The sequence below is a fragment of the Danaus plexippus genome, chromosome 14 (assembly GCF_018135715.1).
Source record: "Danaus plexippus chromosome 14, MEX_DaPlex, whole genome shotgun sequence".
Lineage (NCBI taxonomy): Eukaryota > Metazoa > Arthropoda > Insecta > Lepidoptera > Nymphalidae > Danaus > Danaus plexippus.
This window is the reverse complement of record NC_083546.1, coordinates 6165185-6184369: the sequence shown is the minus strand read 5'-3', so window position 1 is coordinate 6184369 and position 19185 is coordinate 6165185. Positions and strand designations below refer to the sequence as shown.

Here is a 19185-nt window from a genome sequence, read left to right as displayed (position 1 = left end):
TTTTTTAACAAATCAATCTAGAAAGTGTAATGTTTACACAATAACTAAATCTACTACGTTTTTATTTGTTACATACAAAAAACACTTTATTTCCATTCGCATTATGAAACAGTACGATTTTATTTTAACCAGTACGTAGCAAATACATTAATGTTTAAGCTTAGAAGGAGTCAGCTCTTATGCCAATTCTATATAGAATTTTAAGATTAAATAAAATATTAAAATTCTGATTTGATCAGATATCTAACCTAAAAAATATATTTTCTCAATAAACGTACGTTCCTATGAGATTTTGTTAAATTATACTTGGCACAAAAAAGCATACGCAGGAAAAAAAACAATTTCTACTAAACGTCATTAATCAGAAATATTGACAGTCAAAATATTTGGAAACTTTAGTAACTTAAGTAAATTTAAAATGTAATGTAAAGATGTAAACTTAATTCTTCTTGACTTACAATGTGTTCTTCAAAATGAATCGCAATCAACGCAAATATAGTCGACCTTTGAAAAGGGAAGAAGTCGATGTTACATCAAAAGGGAATAGAATAGTCAGTCCCGATATAGAAGAAGTGTTGCCACCGCGTAATAAAAGACATTCATTCAAAGCGGACAGATTTATGAAAAATAGATGCTGCCACATAAGTCCTGTGCAAAAAGATGTCGAACAATTGACAGAAATTGATGACCACGTACCTTTTTTTTAATAAATTATTTAACATATTTTTCTATACTATAGTTAGCTTATCTAAATGATACTTTGCGCTTACACTGCTAACATAATCATATATTTTTTTCAGTTCAATGATTTAGTTAAACAACAATACGATTTCGATAATATCATTCCTGAAACTATAAAGCGGGAAATCGAAAGTGAATTCTATCACGCAACAAATAAGGTCGACAACAGTTCACAGTATGTAAGGCAAGAATACTCTCCGTCTTATGTAGAAACATTTGACGGGTCCCAATGGCAAAATATAGACAACACGTATGAATTGGAACAGTTTTTGGAAGCAGAAAAAGAAGGTTCTCGTGAAATTTTACCAGCTTAGCTTTTTCCAAGTCTTAAATGTTTAAAATTAATATTATTTTTAGAAGCGTTTACATCGAACTTGTATTCGAAAAAAAATATTCATATTTCTGAAGCGCCGCGTGTGAAGGTTATAGCCGAGAAATTCGCCAAGTTCCGAAAAGACAATGTTGAGTTAAGAAAATTGGAAGAAAAAATTGTGTGTTTAGAATACGATGTATTTACAAGTGATTACCGCTACTCAAAACCATCCCAAAAAATGAAGGCGTATTTTTCTGTCAAACCAATAGATATGTGTGATAAAGGTAACATAATAATGCACTAAGCCAGGGGTTCCCAAACTTATTTTGCCTATTGCCCACTTTGAGAATAAATTATTTTTTAGTAAATAATATTATTAACGAACGTAATGTTTTAATTCTTAGAAAATGTCAAAATGTTGCCAGCGTCCGTAAAAAATAAATTTAACATTTCGGAAGAAGACTTAAACAAATTGAATGAAAAGGAAGTTGAAATTATTGATGCAAAAATCTCTGAGAACAAGTCATATTTGGACGACCTCAAGAAAGTCCTTAAAAGAAATCAAGCTATTTACGCTAAAAAACAGAAAAGCACTTTGGATCTCATGTCGTTGTACGAAATGGCTAAACGGGAGACTCCAGTATTGGACGAGGACTTCTCCAATACAAATTTACTGTCGAAAGCGGAATTGGAAGCAATCAAAGATTTAGTAACCAGAAAATGCGCCTCCAGCATCCACGGCATAAGCAGGCGAACTGTCAAAAGTGACGTGAAAAAAAATGACAACATAAACGTCATATCCCAATCTATTTTCGCGGAACTTCATAGAAATGTTTAGAAAAAAAAGAGACAGCGTATATATATATGTATATTTTAATTTAAAAAGACTGTATATAAATTTTTTTTTATCTTATATTTATACGTAGTATTAAATTCTATCCCGTTTTTGCGGTCTCCGGGTTAAGACAAGGATCTAGCCCCAGTTTCTTCATCTCTACAGCCATTTCAAACAAATAGTCGTAACATTCCGTCCTGTAATTTATATAAGTATCTAAAAATTTCACTATAATGTATGTTATACTTGTAAAAATAAAAATATTTGTAACTACTATCATTGAGTGAATTATTGAATTAATGATTCCGGACATATATTTTAATTAGTCTTATTGAATTCTTAATTATAAAATAGAACTATTATTACTGTGTTAAAATTCTATATATAAATAGGTCAATATTTACATAGTCTTAGCCTGCTGCCATGTTTCCCCCCAGACGTACACCCCATGGCGTCTCACAAGTACTGCGCTCGTTCCTGGGTATTTTAGCAATGCTTTATTTAAATCATCAGCCAAATCCCTTTCGAAGGGTGTATTCTCTATAATAGGAACTATGAGTTTCTCATCATAGCGAAGGTAACGATTCAGACTTTCATCCTTTATACCCTGAAGTTATAAATGGGTTTTATTAATAAACATGTGGTTAAGTACACTATTATCAAATCACTTGTCATAAATTTAAATTTAATATCACACTTAAGGCTCTATATACTTTATTTTGGTTAAGTGCAAACCGGTCATATAATCGCTCAACATTACTTTTACATATTGTAAAATCACATTCAACCGCTCTTCATAATAACTAAAGTGAAATGCAAAACTAGATTTAATTAAATAACACAAATTACCGTAACTGGTACTTAGAATATCAATATAGAACATAAGATGTATATATATATATTTTACCTTTATCATTTCTTGGTGTGTTATAACAAATTCCTTGTCATATAGTAGAGTACATCTGACAGCATGCGGTGAATGTGTGTGTATAACGGCACCAGCATTACGTATTTTGTAAGCTAGCATGAACAATGGGGTGCACTGACTTTTCTTTAGTCTGGAAAATATAATTATCACACATATATTTATGCACACAGAAATACAAGGAGATTATATATAATTATATATATACTAAGAGAAACAACTAAATATGTTTCTAGTAATATAAATAAAACAAATATTTATCAGATTTACTATGCATTTATAATTATCTTAACTAAATACTCCCAATGTTTTGGTTTAAAAGTTTAAATATATTAGTTATGTTTCAATGAATACTTGATAGTCGTACATCTTATTAATAGTCACAGAATTTATATTGACTTTACTTCTTATCTGGTGACGGCATTTCTAAGTCTTGACCGTGAATGTTCTGCACAAACAAGTCATCTGGCTTCATTCTTTCTTTCTGCACGCCTGACGGAGCTATGAATATTTCATCCCTGTAATGTTAAAAACACATATGTATAAAAATATTTGTACCATTTCCTTAAAGTATCCATAACTAAGGTATTCAATGAGTAGATATTTTTGTTTAAAAATAATGTGATGTAGTTTTGTTAAAGATTTAATGAAATTAAACTTTTTTTTGGAACTTGAAATTCAGTTGAAAATACCCGGATTGGATGATCTGAAAATACTTTTACACAACATTTAATAAATGGAAAGTTTGAACGGTTATAATAAGCTATTCTACCGTGACTACTAATTGAAATCCAGTCAAATATAATAAATATAGAATAATCTTACATAGTAAATATAGTAATTCAGACGATAGATAAAAAACTTATTTAAATTGTAGTTAAAACATCAAACCAAGCCAAGCCCTTCCATATATGACTATGATAGAAAGCAACATGATTAGGAAAACCAAGATGTTGTAATATGTTATGTTAATAATAAATACTAATTACACTTTTTACCCATGTTTGATAGATATTCCACCTCCAGTTCCAGTGACCCATCCCAAATGATAAAATTGCTTACACAACTCTGGTATTAAACGTCTCGGATGTTCCTGGAATTAATAAATCGATTTTTAATTCTTTTCGGACAAAAAAATATTATGCTGATGTGATTTAAACCATCACTTTGTTTTTAAATTTGAATAATAAGGATTTAATGATATAATATTAAATTTTATTAATAAATAAACACATAGGCTCACCGGATCTAACTCAGCCATTTTATTATTTTAAGTATAACTGCTGTATGTTACTCAAAGCTGTGACCTTTACGGTTTTGCTTATCAATGTACCGACAATTTGAATATTATTTGATAAAATTAAGTAAACATCATTATTAAGACGACATGGTTTATTTATAAAATAGAATGTCATAGTCAAAACAGTTTTGTCAAAATGACGTATGAGTATCGTTTAGAAATACTCCTAATAGCGTTCATGACATGATAAAATTAAAGCACATTATTAATGAAACTATCATGTTATCATACTGGCCACTAGAAAATCTATTCTACGTAGAACAGATAGAATGATTTATTTCAATATCCTCATTTCAGACAAGCAAACAAAATTTTTGGAGCCGACATAATAATAACATTGAAATAAAATTTTGTGATCAAGGACCATGGTATATAAAATTAAATAATTCAAAATAAAAAAAATAAGAAGAATTACAATATTAGTAAGTAAAACTTTAAACCACCTTGAGCTAACATATTCCTTAAACCATTAGACGAAAACATTTTTATAAATATATTTAACCTTAGTGGAAAAAATATCCCTTAACAATTTTATGAGGTTTGCAATATTCATAAATTTTACAGCCACTTTTTTAATAGTTATAAAGTGAGGAAATTACGTAAAAACTACTTTTGGTTTAGAATATTTATTAATAGATGAATACACTTTCAGTTACTATGCACGAGATACCAGAATGCCTAAAACGACGCTACAAGGCTTTGGATGAATTAATTAAAGATCTCAGTACATATGGTGCAACCCATCCAGATCTCAACGCTTCATCCGACGATCCAGAAATTAAGCTCATGTGTGAATTTTGGAATATTCTGAAAGAAGATCCAGATGTTAATTTAAAGGTGTAAATATATATTATTATAGTGTTTTTATTTTAAATTTACACATTTTTTATTTAATAGGACAAATAATTAACATATATATAAGTATAAAAGAATTTGTTCCTATTAAGAAACTTAAATAAAATATAATAGTTATATGACGTACGGAAAATATTGTAATGTGAATGAAATGAGTTTTGTTCCTAATTGCTATCACAATTCAACGTACTGGAGTAGTGCATGTTGGAACTTATAATTTATGTATGAAGTAGCGTAACTAGACAGCCGAGGAATCTAGTTGTATCAGCACACTCATGTTTTTACAATTAGAAATTGCGTTAACAATAATATGTTTATAAACTAGTGTAAGCACAAAATTGCAATAAAAATCGCATACCAAGGAATAAAATTAACGTATAATCTGCTACAATAAATTAGGTAGTGACCAAATTAACTACACTGTTTAGACATACTAAGCTGTGAATTGCAGCAAGCTGTCCAACAACGTATGGGCCTCAGCTCTAATAACAGTGGATTGTTTGGGAAAGGAGTCGAATGTTACATGGCCGGGTGTTGCCAAAAGAATAATACAAAGAAACCAGAATCTCCAAATAAGACAAGAAAGTAAGATTTCAGTATTCCAAGAATGACATAAAGACTATACAATCCCAAAGAATTTACGTAGACGTTGACATACACCTCTACGTAGGAAATTTTAATATAACGAATTTAGTTTACATTCTAGAAATTTATTTCTAGGAATCTCTTTTACATTCTTCGTCGAAAAATATAGGTTGAATCATGGCATTATTATCAAACATGTGTTTAATGAGATCTAAGACTTTAGCGAGTATTCATTTAAATGAAACTAGTATTTTCTGATTACTACGCGTTACCGTTTACTTGCCCGGTGGAGTATCCTGAGTATTAACGCGTTGTAATCCGAAAATACTAGTTTCATTTAAAGATGTCTTTAAATTCCAATTTCAGTGTCCCCGTTCATAGTTGTAAAACTGGTTCCGAAGGTACTAAAACTCCACAGAAGGGGTTAACTAGTAGAGATTCAACGAGGAGTATATCGCCTAAAGCCGATCAACCATTGCACAAAGTTCTTTGTAACTTGAAAGAGGTAAAACACTATACAACCAGCATCACGATAGATTGAAAATAGTCGATAAATTACATGCACTATGAAGACCATAAAATATGTCCTCTGAATAAATTTGTAATCATTATTTTAGTCTCAATTTAGTGCTGTGTTTTACTTCACAGGCTGCTTCATTCGAAAAAAAATGTCAAGGAAAAGTTAACGAATTGTTGGAGAATCAAAAGCATTTACAGGACCAAATAACAGGTTTGGAACAAAAAGAACGGGATGGGGCCCAACTACTCAAACAAGCGGATTGTATGTGGTCCTGTATGGAGGAATCATACAAACGAAAAATAGCTGAATCATTAGAAAGGCAAAAGGGCCTTTTAAAACAGGTTTATAAAGTAGAATTTTGGTATTATTTTTAATTATTACAATAAAGAAAATCTTAATATAATAATAATAGTAAATGTGCAATAAACAAAAGAATACAATGTCTTAGAATAGGGTAAACAAATGATTCCATATAAATAGGTCTTAATAACTCCCGACATGTTTTGTATATCGAAAAGCAAAAACAAAATGTTTCATGTTAATTATATAAACACAAAAAGCTTTGTGTGTCTTAAGAGTAAAAGTATTTTTGTTCGATTTCAGCTAAAAGAAGTAGAGGCTAGCAATAAAAAGTGGCGAAACAACAAGAAGGATCTAGATTTTCAATTAAATAATGTAACCAAATGTCACCAGGAGATTGTTGAACAGATTAATGAAAAAACCAATGACGTGAAATGTATTGAAATGGAAATAGAGAGTTTCAAAAACCGCATAGAAAGTGATAAGAAGGATCTGGACATCGCACAAAAGTCAATGGTTAACAAGAAAAAGGCCTCTGATGTAATTTTCATAGTCTTTCTTTGAAACAAAATACTTTTCCTAATCTAAAATTTATACTTTAACCTATTGGTTAATAAATAAGCATTTATAAAAAAATAAGCGTTTATAAAAAAATATATTAAATAAGATAAATATTAAGATACTGACACCGTGAAATTAAACTTAAATTACAATTTAAGGGTAGATTGGCGACTATAGCATTACAAGTCACAAAACTGGAAAACATTCTGAAAGAGGAGAAGAAGATTAAGGAAACAAAAGAGGCGGAAGGAAGGGAATATATAAAGGAAGCGAGAAACGATTTACAGAAACTCTGCAAGGTGTTGCTGCAGAAGAAACTCGAGAATGAGGACATGAGAGCGGAAGTTAGTCGACAGTTCCTTAAAATTAGATTAAAATTAAAGTGCTTACATCGACTTTACATACTAAAGAAAAACTGAGTATAACATTAATCGAACTACCCTACAAAACATCGACCTAATGTTTTGTGTGGTTTTAGTACATGTGGAACTTTTTGTACATCTCGTATCAGCTGATCAATCATTCCTGACGTCATAGACACAATCGGTGTCCACCTTGATATCTCGTTAGGTAGCTTTCGCTAAATTACGTCAGGAAACTACAGACAATAAAGATTATATATATTTTTTGTTATAATCACGTGACCCGTGTTAAAAAAATCACATGAGTAAGTAAGGTAAGGTAAATTGTCTTGCTATTATTCTGAGATTTTTCAGTCTTTCCTTATTTGTTACTTTTAATTTCATTATCTAGTTACTTATAATTCATTTAAAAAAAAATATTAACCAACTTAAAAAAAGAAGGTCGTACTTAATTCGTCTGTATTTTTTTATGTTTGTTACCTCGTCATCGTAATACAGAGTGACTAGGAACAGTGCTGAATTTGTGGTTATAGCAAAAAGTGATTTTCGTTAAAGAATTTCGTTTACGTCAAAACAATATTGATGATGTGGTGAAATAAAAATGTGATAATATGACAGTTTATATATTTGTTTATTTTCCGGAAATGGTTGTGGGTTTCTTTGTATATTGTCTTGTCACCCATCATCAGCTGTACATTAATATTTGAAGTTTTAAGTTAATTTAAGTTTTGAATTTTAAATTAATTAATATTCCCGCTGATACTCAGGCAAATTCATATGGTGTTGTAGTTTTGTTGTTTTAGAAATAATTCTAAGAATTCTTCATATTACAAAGTTTTTTGCGTAATTTTAATCACAATCTGTAAATAGCGAAAAAGAACTTCCAGTAAACTTACCATAAGTTTTCATTTTCCCACAACTTACGGATAGTTTTCATAAATCTAAGCAGATGATTGAATCAACGTAGGTTTGTTATTGTAGTACAATAATGCAAAACTCTTGTTAAGGATACACGCTTAGCACAAGTTGCAACGTGACGATACTTACGAAACTTTTCCCTTTTATCATCCCATAAGCAACGTTAATACTGTAATACGCAAAGAATTATCATTGAAAAATTTAACTATGCAAATTTAGGCTAAAAATCCAAGTAGTTTTTTTTACCACGAGTCTATAGACAGACAAAATGTGGAAAACTATAAAAAGAATACACGAGTATTTTACACTATTTGCTATAAGAAGAAAGAAACATATATAAGGAAATATTTTGTAAATTTTTTGATAATATTGCACCAAAGTCCTATCCTGGATGTAAGTTACGATTGCTCGTAATTTGCGACATACTGTTTTTAGCTGCAGTGCGGATTAAATTAGTGAGAAATAACTGGAAATAAGTGGCGTGGTTTACGTTGAGTTATTTGTGTAGACGCCCTGATTTTTTATCATTAAAAGGATAAAGCATTCGAAAAAATTTCCCTTTTTTTAAGAAGTACTAAAACATTGGATTTTCTAAGAAAAGGAGATTACAACAATTTTGAAATTTAATATTTTTTATTATTATTAAATAATAATGTTAGTAAAAAAAAAATAAGTCACTACAGTTAAGATTACTAAAAACCTTGAAATGAGTAATAAGATCGAACAATTTACTTCCAAAATTTGATATAAAATGCTTAATAATTGTGTTTGAAAGTCGTCAGAAAGTTTTATTATTTTAGGAGTTTTCTGATGACAAATGCTGTAATAATACCCTCGGACAGAAAGAGAATTATTTTCTCTTCAAAGCAAACATTTAAAGTCCACACGATTTTGTCTGTATTATAAGAGAAAAATTGTAAGTATTCAACAAGGCTTTATTTCAGAAAGAAGCGCTGCTGTTGGAAATCGAAATGCTTAAACAAACATGCGATCAATGCAGAGAGAAGTGTAAGAATAAGCAGGAATCTTTGATAGATGAGATCAAAACAATAGATAAAGAGATAGCGGAGTTCAAAGTGCGTTGTATAAGATGTCACCAATGCGTGGACACTGGTGACGTTAGGAGCCTATGTACGGATTGTCCAAGATGTTTGAATGAGAGAGAGTGTTTGGTTGATGGGGATCACTGTAGTCCAGATCACACAATGGATTGTGTTTGCGCCACCGTAAAGCAGAAGTTCTTGGATAACGTCTTCGATAACATGTACACATTGTTGGAGAGGCAAATTAAAACCGGTCCGGGGAAGGCGGTGGCTGAAGCGGTAATGGATTGTCTGAAGAAGAGCAAGAACGGAAAAATAAATGATCAGACGAAAAAGATTTTGCAGGACTTTATTTTGACCAGTGTGAAGAAGAACCTGAAATTGACCATTATAGGTGGAGCTGTTAAAACCAGATGTGAGGTATCTCAAATTATTTTAAATTCTATAAAATATGATATGGTATAAAATGTAAACATTTTGGAAAACATGTGCATTTTATATGAATAATTAATAAATTTACAATTAGATATAATTTTATTGTGTCTACCAAATTGATTTTGGCTAGTTTTAATTAATCTACGTGGTTCCTTTAGATGGACTCGGAGACTTACAAGCAGTTAATGCTATGTCTAAAGGAAGTGAAGGTCACCAAGCCTCCAAAAGTCGACAGAGGGACGGATTCTAAAAAGGTAAGTATAAACATCAAACAAATCCTTTTTGCGCTTAATGTATTGTGATGATATATTATTTTTAATAAATCTAAATTTATCTATAAGTTTTAAAGTTATTTTTATATATTCTCACCGTTGAACGAGCAAAACGTTGAAGAAAAATTAATATTGAGGTCCTCAAAATATATAGGTAATGAAGGAATAGCATTTGGAATATAAAAATAGGAAAACTAGATAGTTAAGTTATATTTATGACAGTCGTAAAGCCTTTAAGCAATGAATAACTACTAGTTGATCTCTAATATGACTGGTCCACTCAGGATATTACCAATCTCTCAAATTAGCATTTAGCTTTTGTTGTGAATATCTATTGAAGTATTCAAACATTTCATTTCTTTCTCATTACAAAATATCGTACTTTTCTCCTCCGTCCACTTTAAAAACTCAAAACATACTTTAAAAACTCAGTTATCCGTTGATTATGATAACGAATGAATTCTTATTGATTTATCCACTCCGTTATCGTTTTAAATAAAAACTTTTTTAAAACAACATATTTTAATAAAGTAAAACGAAAATAAGGAAAATAAATGTATTTCATCTTTTCCTTTCTACTCTTTGCTTTATTACGTAAGTTATAACATATAAAAACTTGTTGCTACTCTTATGTTTATATAGTTTATAAATTTTTATAGTAATTTAAGAAAATCAATTAGATCGAATTCTCTAATTGTTTTTCTACACTAGTAAATAGCTTTATTCTGAAGTCTTTAGATTTGATACCCTAATTTGGTAGTTAGGAGAGCATTATATATCTATAATTAGGTCGCCATCTTGGATGTGCCGCCATATTGGATTGAGAATATCTCAAAATAGATTTTTTAGATTTAAGTTGAACAAACTTTATTTTTTTTTGTAAATAAAGTTGTGTAAGTCGAGTATATTGTATGCTTTATAAATAGGATCCCTGTAAGCGGTGGGGAGGCCCAAGCGAGTGTAACTGTCCCAAGGGTCCTAAGGCTTGCGTTTGTATCGGCAAAGGCTTATTACCGACGAGCGAAACCCAGACATGCCCGCCACAGTCTGAACCTGAGGATGATGTATGAGTTTAATACGTTGATAGCATATTATATATTTAATCTAATTATAGATTATAATTTTATATTACGTCAAAATCGATAAAATGATTTTATGCAAAACACTTCTTACCAGAACTAATAGTCAATAGCCTCTGTAATGTTTTTTTTTAAATAAAATTTAAGTATAGGATGAGTAAAATTAACGCAATTTACGCAATCCTATCCACATTTCCTAAGTTTATCTAAATTTTGGTATATGTTTATCTATCTCAAGCCAAATCAGAAAATATGCTCGTGTTATAAAAGTCAAAAATATGTAAGCAAATCTCACAACAACTTTGAACACAGAAAAATTGTAATTCAGTAGATAATTGAGGGTAGTTAAGAAAACATATTTCGATTGTCGTAGGTACATCGTTAATTCATTGTTGAAATCTATAAATCCAGAATACTGCCTGATGCTTCAAATTAGGAAATTTCGCTGTGAAATAAATAGAAATTATATTTTTCTTTTAAATATTTTCTTTTTAATATTTTATTTATTTTAGGCAAATGTTATATCTTGCCCATATCGTGAGAATGGATCTTGCGGTGTCGAATGCGCCGCCCGAGCGCCCGTCGACGTGGGTAGGGAAGTAGCTGCCTGGAAACCTGATCCTTGCCAAGGTTTGTAAATATTTAGCGAATTATAAGACTGTAGTGATTAAGACGAATTCCAATTTTAATATAAAATTTGGTGTGGTAGGCGTGGAAAAGATGGCATTAGACACAGATAGGGTAATGTTGTTGAACAAGTTTTATCCAGATAATAAATCAAAAAGGAAATTACAAAAATTTTAGACTACTACTTTTCATTTAACTTGCATTCGGATTTTCATAATCTCTCAACTACAGTGGTTAAGTTTGTAAAACACTTTCCGGATTTTGGCTCGTTTTTATAATAGGGAGAATATTATTAATATATTTATACTTTTAAACAAAAAAAAATGTATTTTTGCCCTGATAGGGCCATCGTGTCAGTTTAGAAATATGCGTGCTGCTCAGTGTGTTCTGGGACCGGAAGTGTTAGCATCTATTTCAGGAAAAGGATTTATCAATTCCTTCGACGCTAGTTCACCAAGGATGTCTGGAAAACAGGTAAAAGAAACAACAATTATTGCAAAATGAAAAAAAATATCTGTTGACCCATTGGGCAAGTAAAAGAAATCTCTCTTTTATTAATATCACATGAACCTGATAATCCTAGATAATTATTAGGTGGTGCAATAACTTAGTATTTTCATTTGCCAGGCTACTTGCAAGTGCAGCGGTACGCCAACAATACCCTGCGTTTGTCACAAGGGTAAGTAATAGAATAATTCAATAATATGGGAGTACAATTTCCGACGTCCATTAAATGACATTAAAATGTCGTTTTAGATCTTAGAAGTCAACCACGTCAAAATATTATTCAAGAGGTTTTGGGAAGATACACAGATGTAACGCCTATAGAAAAAGTAAGTTATACAATGATTAGCAGTGACTCAATTGATATCAGAAATTGATTTATAGTACTTTAATAAACTCTAACAATAAACTAAATTGATGTATTTGGAATGTTTAATAAATGTGACTAAAAATGTTTTGGTGGTTTTATTTAAATTTAACTAAAGCAAATTAAACCACCATTAGGTATGAAGTGATTAAAAAAGCTGAAATTGTCTCAGGTAGTCTCTGTGGATGGAAATAGCATCAGAGAGACAAACGGAAATATTAAAACAAGAGATGCGACTGTTGATGACATAATGTTTTCAAGGCAAAATATTAAATCAAATAGTTACTATAATAAGTCAACACAGTTTTGCGACTGTTCCTGTAATTCAATGATTTCCGTGAGTGAACAGTTCACGGAAAAATATAATCATACAGACAAGGGACAGCTTATAAAAACTGCTTTTAATGAAAATTGTATAAATAAAATTATTCACAGCCATCCAAAATATAACACCAAAAAATCATCATGTCAATCAATTGAATTACGTGGTGAAGAAATAAATGGCGCAGGGATGAGAAGTTCAAGACGGCTTCAAATATATGTAACACAAGAAAATATCTGCAAGGAAGTTAATGAACTTATGAAAGACGTGATTGCATTTGATGATACCGTCAAATGTAATGATTTATGTGAATGGGTATCATTAAATTCTTTTATAAAAGAAGTCACAACTCTCACACAAATAACCCCAGATGCAAGTAATGCGATGATTGTGCAAGATCAATTAAGGCAGGAACTAAAAGGAAAACTAAGCAATGCAAAATCAATTAAGGAAAATATTGTAAGAGAAGTAAAAAAAGGTTGCAAAAGAGTTGCAACAATATATATGAACGATAAATATAAATAAAGTTATGATATAACCTAAAAACTTACTTTATTTTCTTAAAGTTTTTTAATAAATTAAATTTAAACGAAACGTAATTGAAACAAAAATAGTCACCGACTTCCTTCAATAGTTTTTTGTACTCCCATATAAAACTTGTTGGTGTCGTGTTAAATTGTAAGCGTATTAATAATTATTTGAAAACATTGATTTACAGATACAAAACAACTAAAAGCAAATATGAGCGGGATGTGTGATCAAAGTTGTGCGGATGTTGAAAAATCTCTTGATTCCAGAGATAACCAAGAAAGCAATAAACATATAAAGTTTAAGAATGCGAATGTGGAAAATAAATTAGACGTACCAATTAAGTATGTACAAGTGGATGTGCGTGATAATAACAACAGATCTGATAGTTCGTCAATTTTAAAATCTAATGCAAATAATTTAAAAATAGCTCTTAACCAAAAACTTATAGCGTTATTGGAGAGTAAAATGGAGGAGAAGAAAATTTTGCCTCTTAAATTTAAAAATGGTGAAAATGGTGAACTTCTGGTTGACTTTCAAACAGATGATTCTATGAGTGAGGGCGAGGCAAGAATATTAGCGAAAAAATCACCATCAGGTAATATTTTTTTGGAAATCGAAAAAAATGAACAAATTAATAAACAACGGTCCAATGGTTACGCGAATTCAACTAATACAAATACTAAAGACGGTAAAGAAGACAGTCGAGAAACAGATGAAAATTGCGCAAGTAAAATATTCCAAGTCAAAGTAATTGGCACTCCAGAACTAAACGAGAAAGATGAATTTTTTGCACTCAAATCCACACGTTCGGGTAATTTTGAAATAGTTCTCGATAAAGAATTCGAAAAATGGTACAAGGAAACTGTAAAGAATCAGGAGGGAGAAGATGATGAATATTATATGCGCTTGAAAAGAACAGATTCTGGTAATTACGTCCTAAATGTGGAAGACAATAACGAAAGCACCTTGCACAGTAAAAATGCTTTACTAGTGAAATCTGATTCTGGTAACATAAAAGTAATTGTTAATGAAGCAGCAAAATCGCCTATGAAAAAGGAGTCGTTCTCCAAATCTATATTATCTCCTAAAACATTCAAAGATTTATTGCAAAAGCTTCCGGCTTCTTGTAAAGAGCTTCAGATGGAAAATATTAAAAAGTCTCATCTGCGACCTCAAAAGTCTATCAGCGATTCTGGTTTATATGGAAGAACTAAATTTGATTTACAAAACGAACAATACTTTCCTTCTGATAACACTCCCGTTCTCAATATGACAAGTTCTGGTGAATTCACGGTTACCTTAAATAAGGAAGCAAAAAAATCTTTCATAAATAACCTAAAAAATTACTTAAGCACCTCTTCTAAAGGACTAGTGCCAATAAGAAGAAGTGTGTCTGGTGTCATATATGTTGATTTGAGTAGCTCAAATAACTTGAGTAATTATGGTACAGTTAAAATAACACCATCAGGCAATATATACATAACATTAGATAATCAATTGGGTTTTGCGAAAGAAATTTTTGGGAATAATAAAAACAGAAAAATGGATGGAGAGAACCAATCGTCACAATATAAACGAATGAGTCCCTACAAGGAATCTGATTCGCAAAAATGTCAGAATTGTGATAAATCAAAACGTTGCGATTGTAAAAAAATGCGTGACAAAGCAAATAATTGGTGTTCCAAGCGTTCTGTTGATGGATCGTCAGAAACTCATCCAGGTAGATCAAAAAAAGGGGACATTAAACAAATATTTAGAAATAATTGCGATAAAAAAACCGAATCAAAAAATAATAAATCAAATTATAAGCAATACTCAAACAGCATAAGTGAGAAGAAAGCTCCACATATAGTAATAAAACCGTGTCAATGTCAACCAACTAATAATAATAATTCTAAAGAAAATGACTATTCAGTGTGTCCCTATCACATCAATAGATACGATAAGGTATCTAACGAAATATTAGAAATTTCGGGTGTCTGTCGTAATTCAAAAAATACGAAGGAAGAAAATATATTGGCTATCAAAGAAGCGAAACCTGTACAAAGTGACAGGAAGGGCTTCGATTGGGATTCTCTGGAGTATCTTCCACCTCAACTGCCTCCATTCTTAACACGTTTTAATTTTATTTAAAACAGTCATGGTTTATGATCATTGTGGAAAAATGGATATTTTGGTATTTAAAGATATTCATTGTAAGACGCGTTATGACTGAACTTTGTTCAGATAAAAATTTGTTTGTGCATTAAAAAGTATTAAATTGTTTCATAGAATTTTACTTAATATGTTTAAAAATTACTCACAATTTTTGAAAGATTGATAATTAAGATTAAAATAGCTTTTAGTGCCTCAGATTAATATTTTTGCTGCTTACGGGTAGCAATGTTTTGCTTAAATGAAAAGAAAATTTTATTTATATGTTACACTTTTCTATTAAAATTTTGTTTCCTTCCTAGTGCCTAAAAAGGCCTACTTCCCCTAACTAAAGAAATTGACTCCGACAATTTAACAAAACATATTTTCGTATTGACAGGAAAAAGGAAAATCACGTACGAATTGTACCTTTGAAACGTAACGTCCAAGAAAACTGTACAAAGAGCGAAATTATTCTCTAAACTCTGATTGCTAGGGCATAAGAGCTAAAGTTGTGGAAACCTGTACAATTTTATACAGATTTCACACAAAATTTGTATGATAAAGAACAATTTGTATTCAATAAGCCTCGCGGGGGTGTAAGTAGTGGGTGTGGCATTTAGCGTTTTTATTTCACTATTTTTTCCAACTTGAAAAGAAAGTACCGCCCAAAATCTTCGCTGCAAAATGCAAAGCTTATTACAAAGATGTTCAATTTTGAGAAAGTCTTCTCATTTTTCTATAAACATAAAAAAAATATATCGTTGAAAATAAATGTATAAAAATATCATTTATAACACTACTTTACAATTCTTTATATTAACATTTTTCACATATATAATTAATATGAATAAAAAAATCCACATAACTTCGTTATGTAGTTCAGTGAGAATCGTTTTTGGTTAATCAATAGAAGGTGCTTCATTTCTGTAACAAACCCAACACATTTTTCAAAAAACATAGTAAAAATTATATTAAAATAAAATTCTATATTTCCAAATATAAAGTTACATACAATAAGACTCAATAAATACAATCCATTATTATATTTTTTATCAGTACTAGAAACTTTTCTTTCGAAATTGCTATCCGGGCCGAGGGAATTGGATAAAGCAAGTGTAATTTTTATCTTTCCGTCTAGACGACAATTTAGATGAGGTACTACACCCTAGTCGCTTTTTGTTTTTACTATCCCACTGGTATTTTAAGTGCAGAAATTGCATTTACGGCCAACCCATAATTTACTTCAATGAAAAGTGCACCGATAAATCTCCAACAGCGACGTTTGATAATTCATATTGGTTTTTGAATGAAACTCTTACATTATTTTGATGATCTTTATTAATTTAAAAAAACGCTAATAAGATAACTTTTTAATCATCTTATAATAATCTAAAAAACTGTGAGGTTTTCGAGTATTTAATTTTTACTATTGGTATAATATTGTCATCCATTTGGCAATCCATGTATTTAATGAAAACTACATTATATTGCAGATATGTTTGTTTTTACTATCCCAGTTTTTCCAAATATTTTGTCTGTTAATAGTTTTTTACGCACAAATATTTTGTAACTTTTCTTAAAGTTAATGAACCTGTTTACTGAAATGAATCTTTAAAAATGTAAACCAGTATTCGTAAAAAATTACCCTTAGAACATAATAACAAACAATAACAAGGAGATTTCGATGACAATGCAGTCTATAATATGAGGAAAAACGAGAAACTAATTTGTGTTTCACACTTGTCAGTAAACAAAAAAAAATGTAGCGTGTCTTGCAAGTTTTGGGGTCTTCCGCGTTCCCCTTCGTCACGTCAGGGTAAATTTTTTCAAGCATCTCGCAGATTGATTTACGACCGAATGATCAAGTTTTTCTCGTGTTCCAGATAATACCTTTTTTGCGGAGATAATTGAAATACATGGAGTGTTTATTGATCATCTGTAGTTTGCTTCGGAAGTTAAAATAAAACTAATATTCACATCTTCTCTGCCACGATTATGGTTGCCGAAAAGTAACCGAAAGGTCGTCATTATGTAGCTTTTAAAATAATTAAATTCGCGTAATAAATTTGAAAAAGATTAGTTTTATTTTTATGAATACTCGCGAAAGTCTTAGACCTCATTTTGCTTCTGAAGTTTATAACCGTCTTCGCTATAAAATATTAGTTGAAACAATATAGTCACTCATGTTTAATATCCTACCTATTTCCCAAATAATTTTTTGTGTCTTAAGATTTCATTTGGTAAGCCATAAAAATTGATTTTTCTTTATATGATTCCTTTTCTTGTGGATGTTCTAGGTTATAATTTTTATATCTGTCAGTTCATCATTGACGAAATATTTGGTAATATTGTCATTATTTTAGGTAATATCGGCCCTTTGATACTGTATACAGAATGGCTATGAAATATGATGCAGACTTTGAACGAGGGTTTCTTTCAAGATATTTTAATTAATTTACCAATTGTTCAGTTTCTTAGGCTTCATTATCTTTTAAGAAACTATTGTAATTATTACAAATGTTAAAATATCTATCAAAATAACTATGTATTTCAATTTAAAGAGTTAAAGGTTTTATTTCCGAAAACTTTTGGAATACAATACACTATTGTTGCCAGCGAAACAAAAGCTGTCATTGCCTACAGGCCCTAAAACCGTAAAACTTTTAGTACTTGACCCAGCTACAGACTGCACATAAAATGGAATGGTCGGTCACCGTGACTAAAAAAGTGGAGGACAGTGAATTATCTGTTGTGCAATTCTTTACATTTTATAAGGTTTAAATACTGTAGTATATAATGAAGGAATTATTTACAAATCATTTTCTACACATGTGCAATGTGTTGCCTAGGCTTTTATGATTGAACATATACGTAAGTTACAAGTTGTTGTGTTGATTAAAAAATAGGTTTTTGAACCCGCGGAAAGCAATATACTATAGTACATTTTGTAAAACAAGCCCATTGATGGCTGTGGCAGCAAATTGAGTAGAAAATAATGCAAGATATCTTTATAATAATATGACCTAGCCACCGAATCAATAAAATTGCTATATCTCCTAGCTAAAGTGAAACAGTGGCTACTTTTTAAGAAACGAATTTCCAGAAATCAGTAGTAGAGCCCAGGTGAAACTAGTTTTCTCTTAAATAAAATTTTCTACACGACCCTAAAAAGTAAAGTACAGGAACGATCTCAAGTTGGTTCGGATTTAAATAAATAACTGAAAAGTTTAAGACATAGCCCAGTTTCGTAGAGTCACCCATGACTTGCATTTTGATGTCTCGTCGTTAAAAAGAATTACATTTTACGAAAAACCACAGTTTTGCTTAAAACCTTCTATACAAAGATTAATATATAAACTATAATAGGAATTGTTATACTTTTTTGCTCTACTCGAATACTATTGTTACTTTTCTAAAACAAATATTCGCAATATCGAACAGGTTTATATAACAAAACAGAATACACTCGTACTTGAATGTGAGATAAAATAGAATAACATTACCTCTTTTATTAAATTTATTACTTGCAAATAATATTTATTCATATGGAAACTGTAATACGTATTTTATGAAAATCTGCGTCAAGATCTTGGAATCTTGGATCTTGGGTCCCTTATCCAGTATCATGACGTAGAAAATTTTGTAAACCTTTGA

General features: G+C 30.5%; 3 protein-coding genes across 3 annotated transcripts; 2 read left to right on the top strand and 1 right to left on the bottom strand.

The window, feature by feature from the left end:
- The first annotated feature begins 342 nt into the window (after positions 1-342).
- Positions 343-1952, top strand: LOC116769779 (uncharacterized). The gene is made up of 4 exons (XM_032660969.2): positions 343-692; positions 801-1029; positions 1099-1338; positions 1459-1952. The coding sequence occupies exons 1-4, from the start codon at positions 474-476 to the stop codon at positions 1890-1892; spliced, it is 1122 nt and encodes a 373-aa protein (XP_032516860.2). The 5' UTR covers positions 343-473; the 3' UTR covers positions 1893-1952.
- On the bottom strand, positions 1910-4224 carry LOC116769707 (probable methylthioribulose-1-phosphate dehydratase). The gene is made up of 6 exons (XM_032660887.2): positions 4058-4224; positions 3813-3907; positions 3219-3332; positions 2797-2947; positions 2294-2496; positions 1910-2086 (listed from the first exon to the last, which is right to left on the bottom strand). Exons 1-6 carry the CDS (start codon positions 4073-4075, stop codon positions 1990-1992), a joined length of 678 nt encoding a protein of 225 aa, XP_032516778.2. The 5' UTR covers positions 4076-4224; the 3' UTR covers positions 1910-1989.
- A 166-nt stretch (positions 4225-4390) lies between these two features.
- On the top strand, positions 4391-17473 carry LOC116769660 (uncharacterized). Its single transcript, XM_032660810.2, has 15 exons — positions 4391-4536; positions 4767-4951; positions 5421-5554; positions 5921-6059; positions 6203-6415; positions 6678-6914; positions 7094-7279; positions 9160-9678; positions 9852-9947; positions 10892-11029; positions 11557-11674; positions 12015-12145; positions 12299-12350; positions 13583-15115; positions 17415-17473. The coding sequence occupies exons 2-15, from the start codon at positions 4772-4774 to the stop codon at positions 17471-17473; spliced, it is 3735 nt and encodes a 1244-aa protein (XP_032516701.2). The 5' UTR covers positions 4391-4536; positions 4767-4771.
- Positions 17474-19185: the final 1712 nt, after the last annotated feature.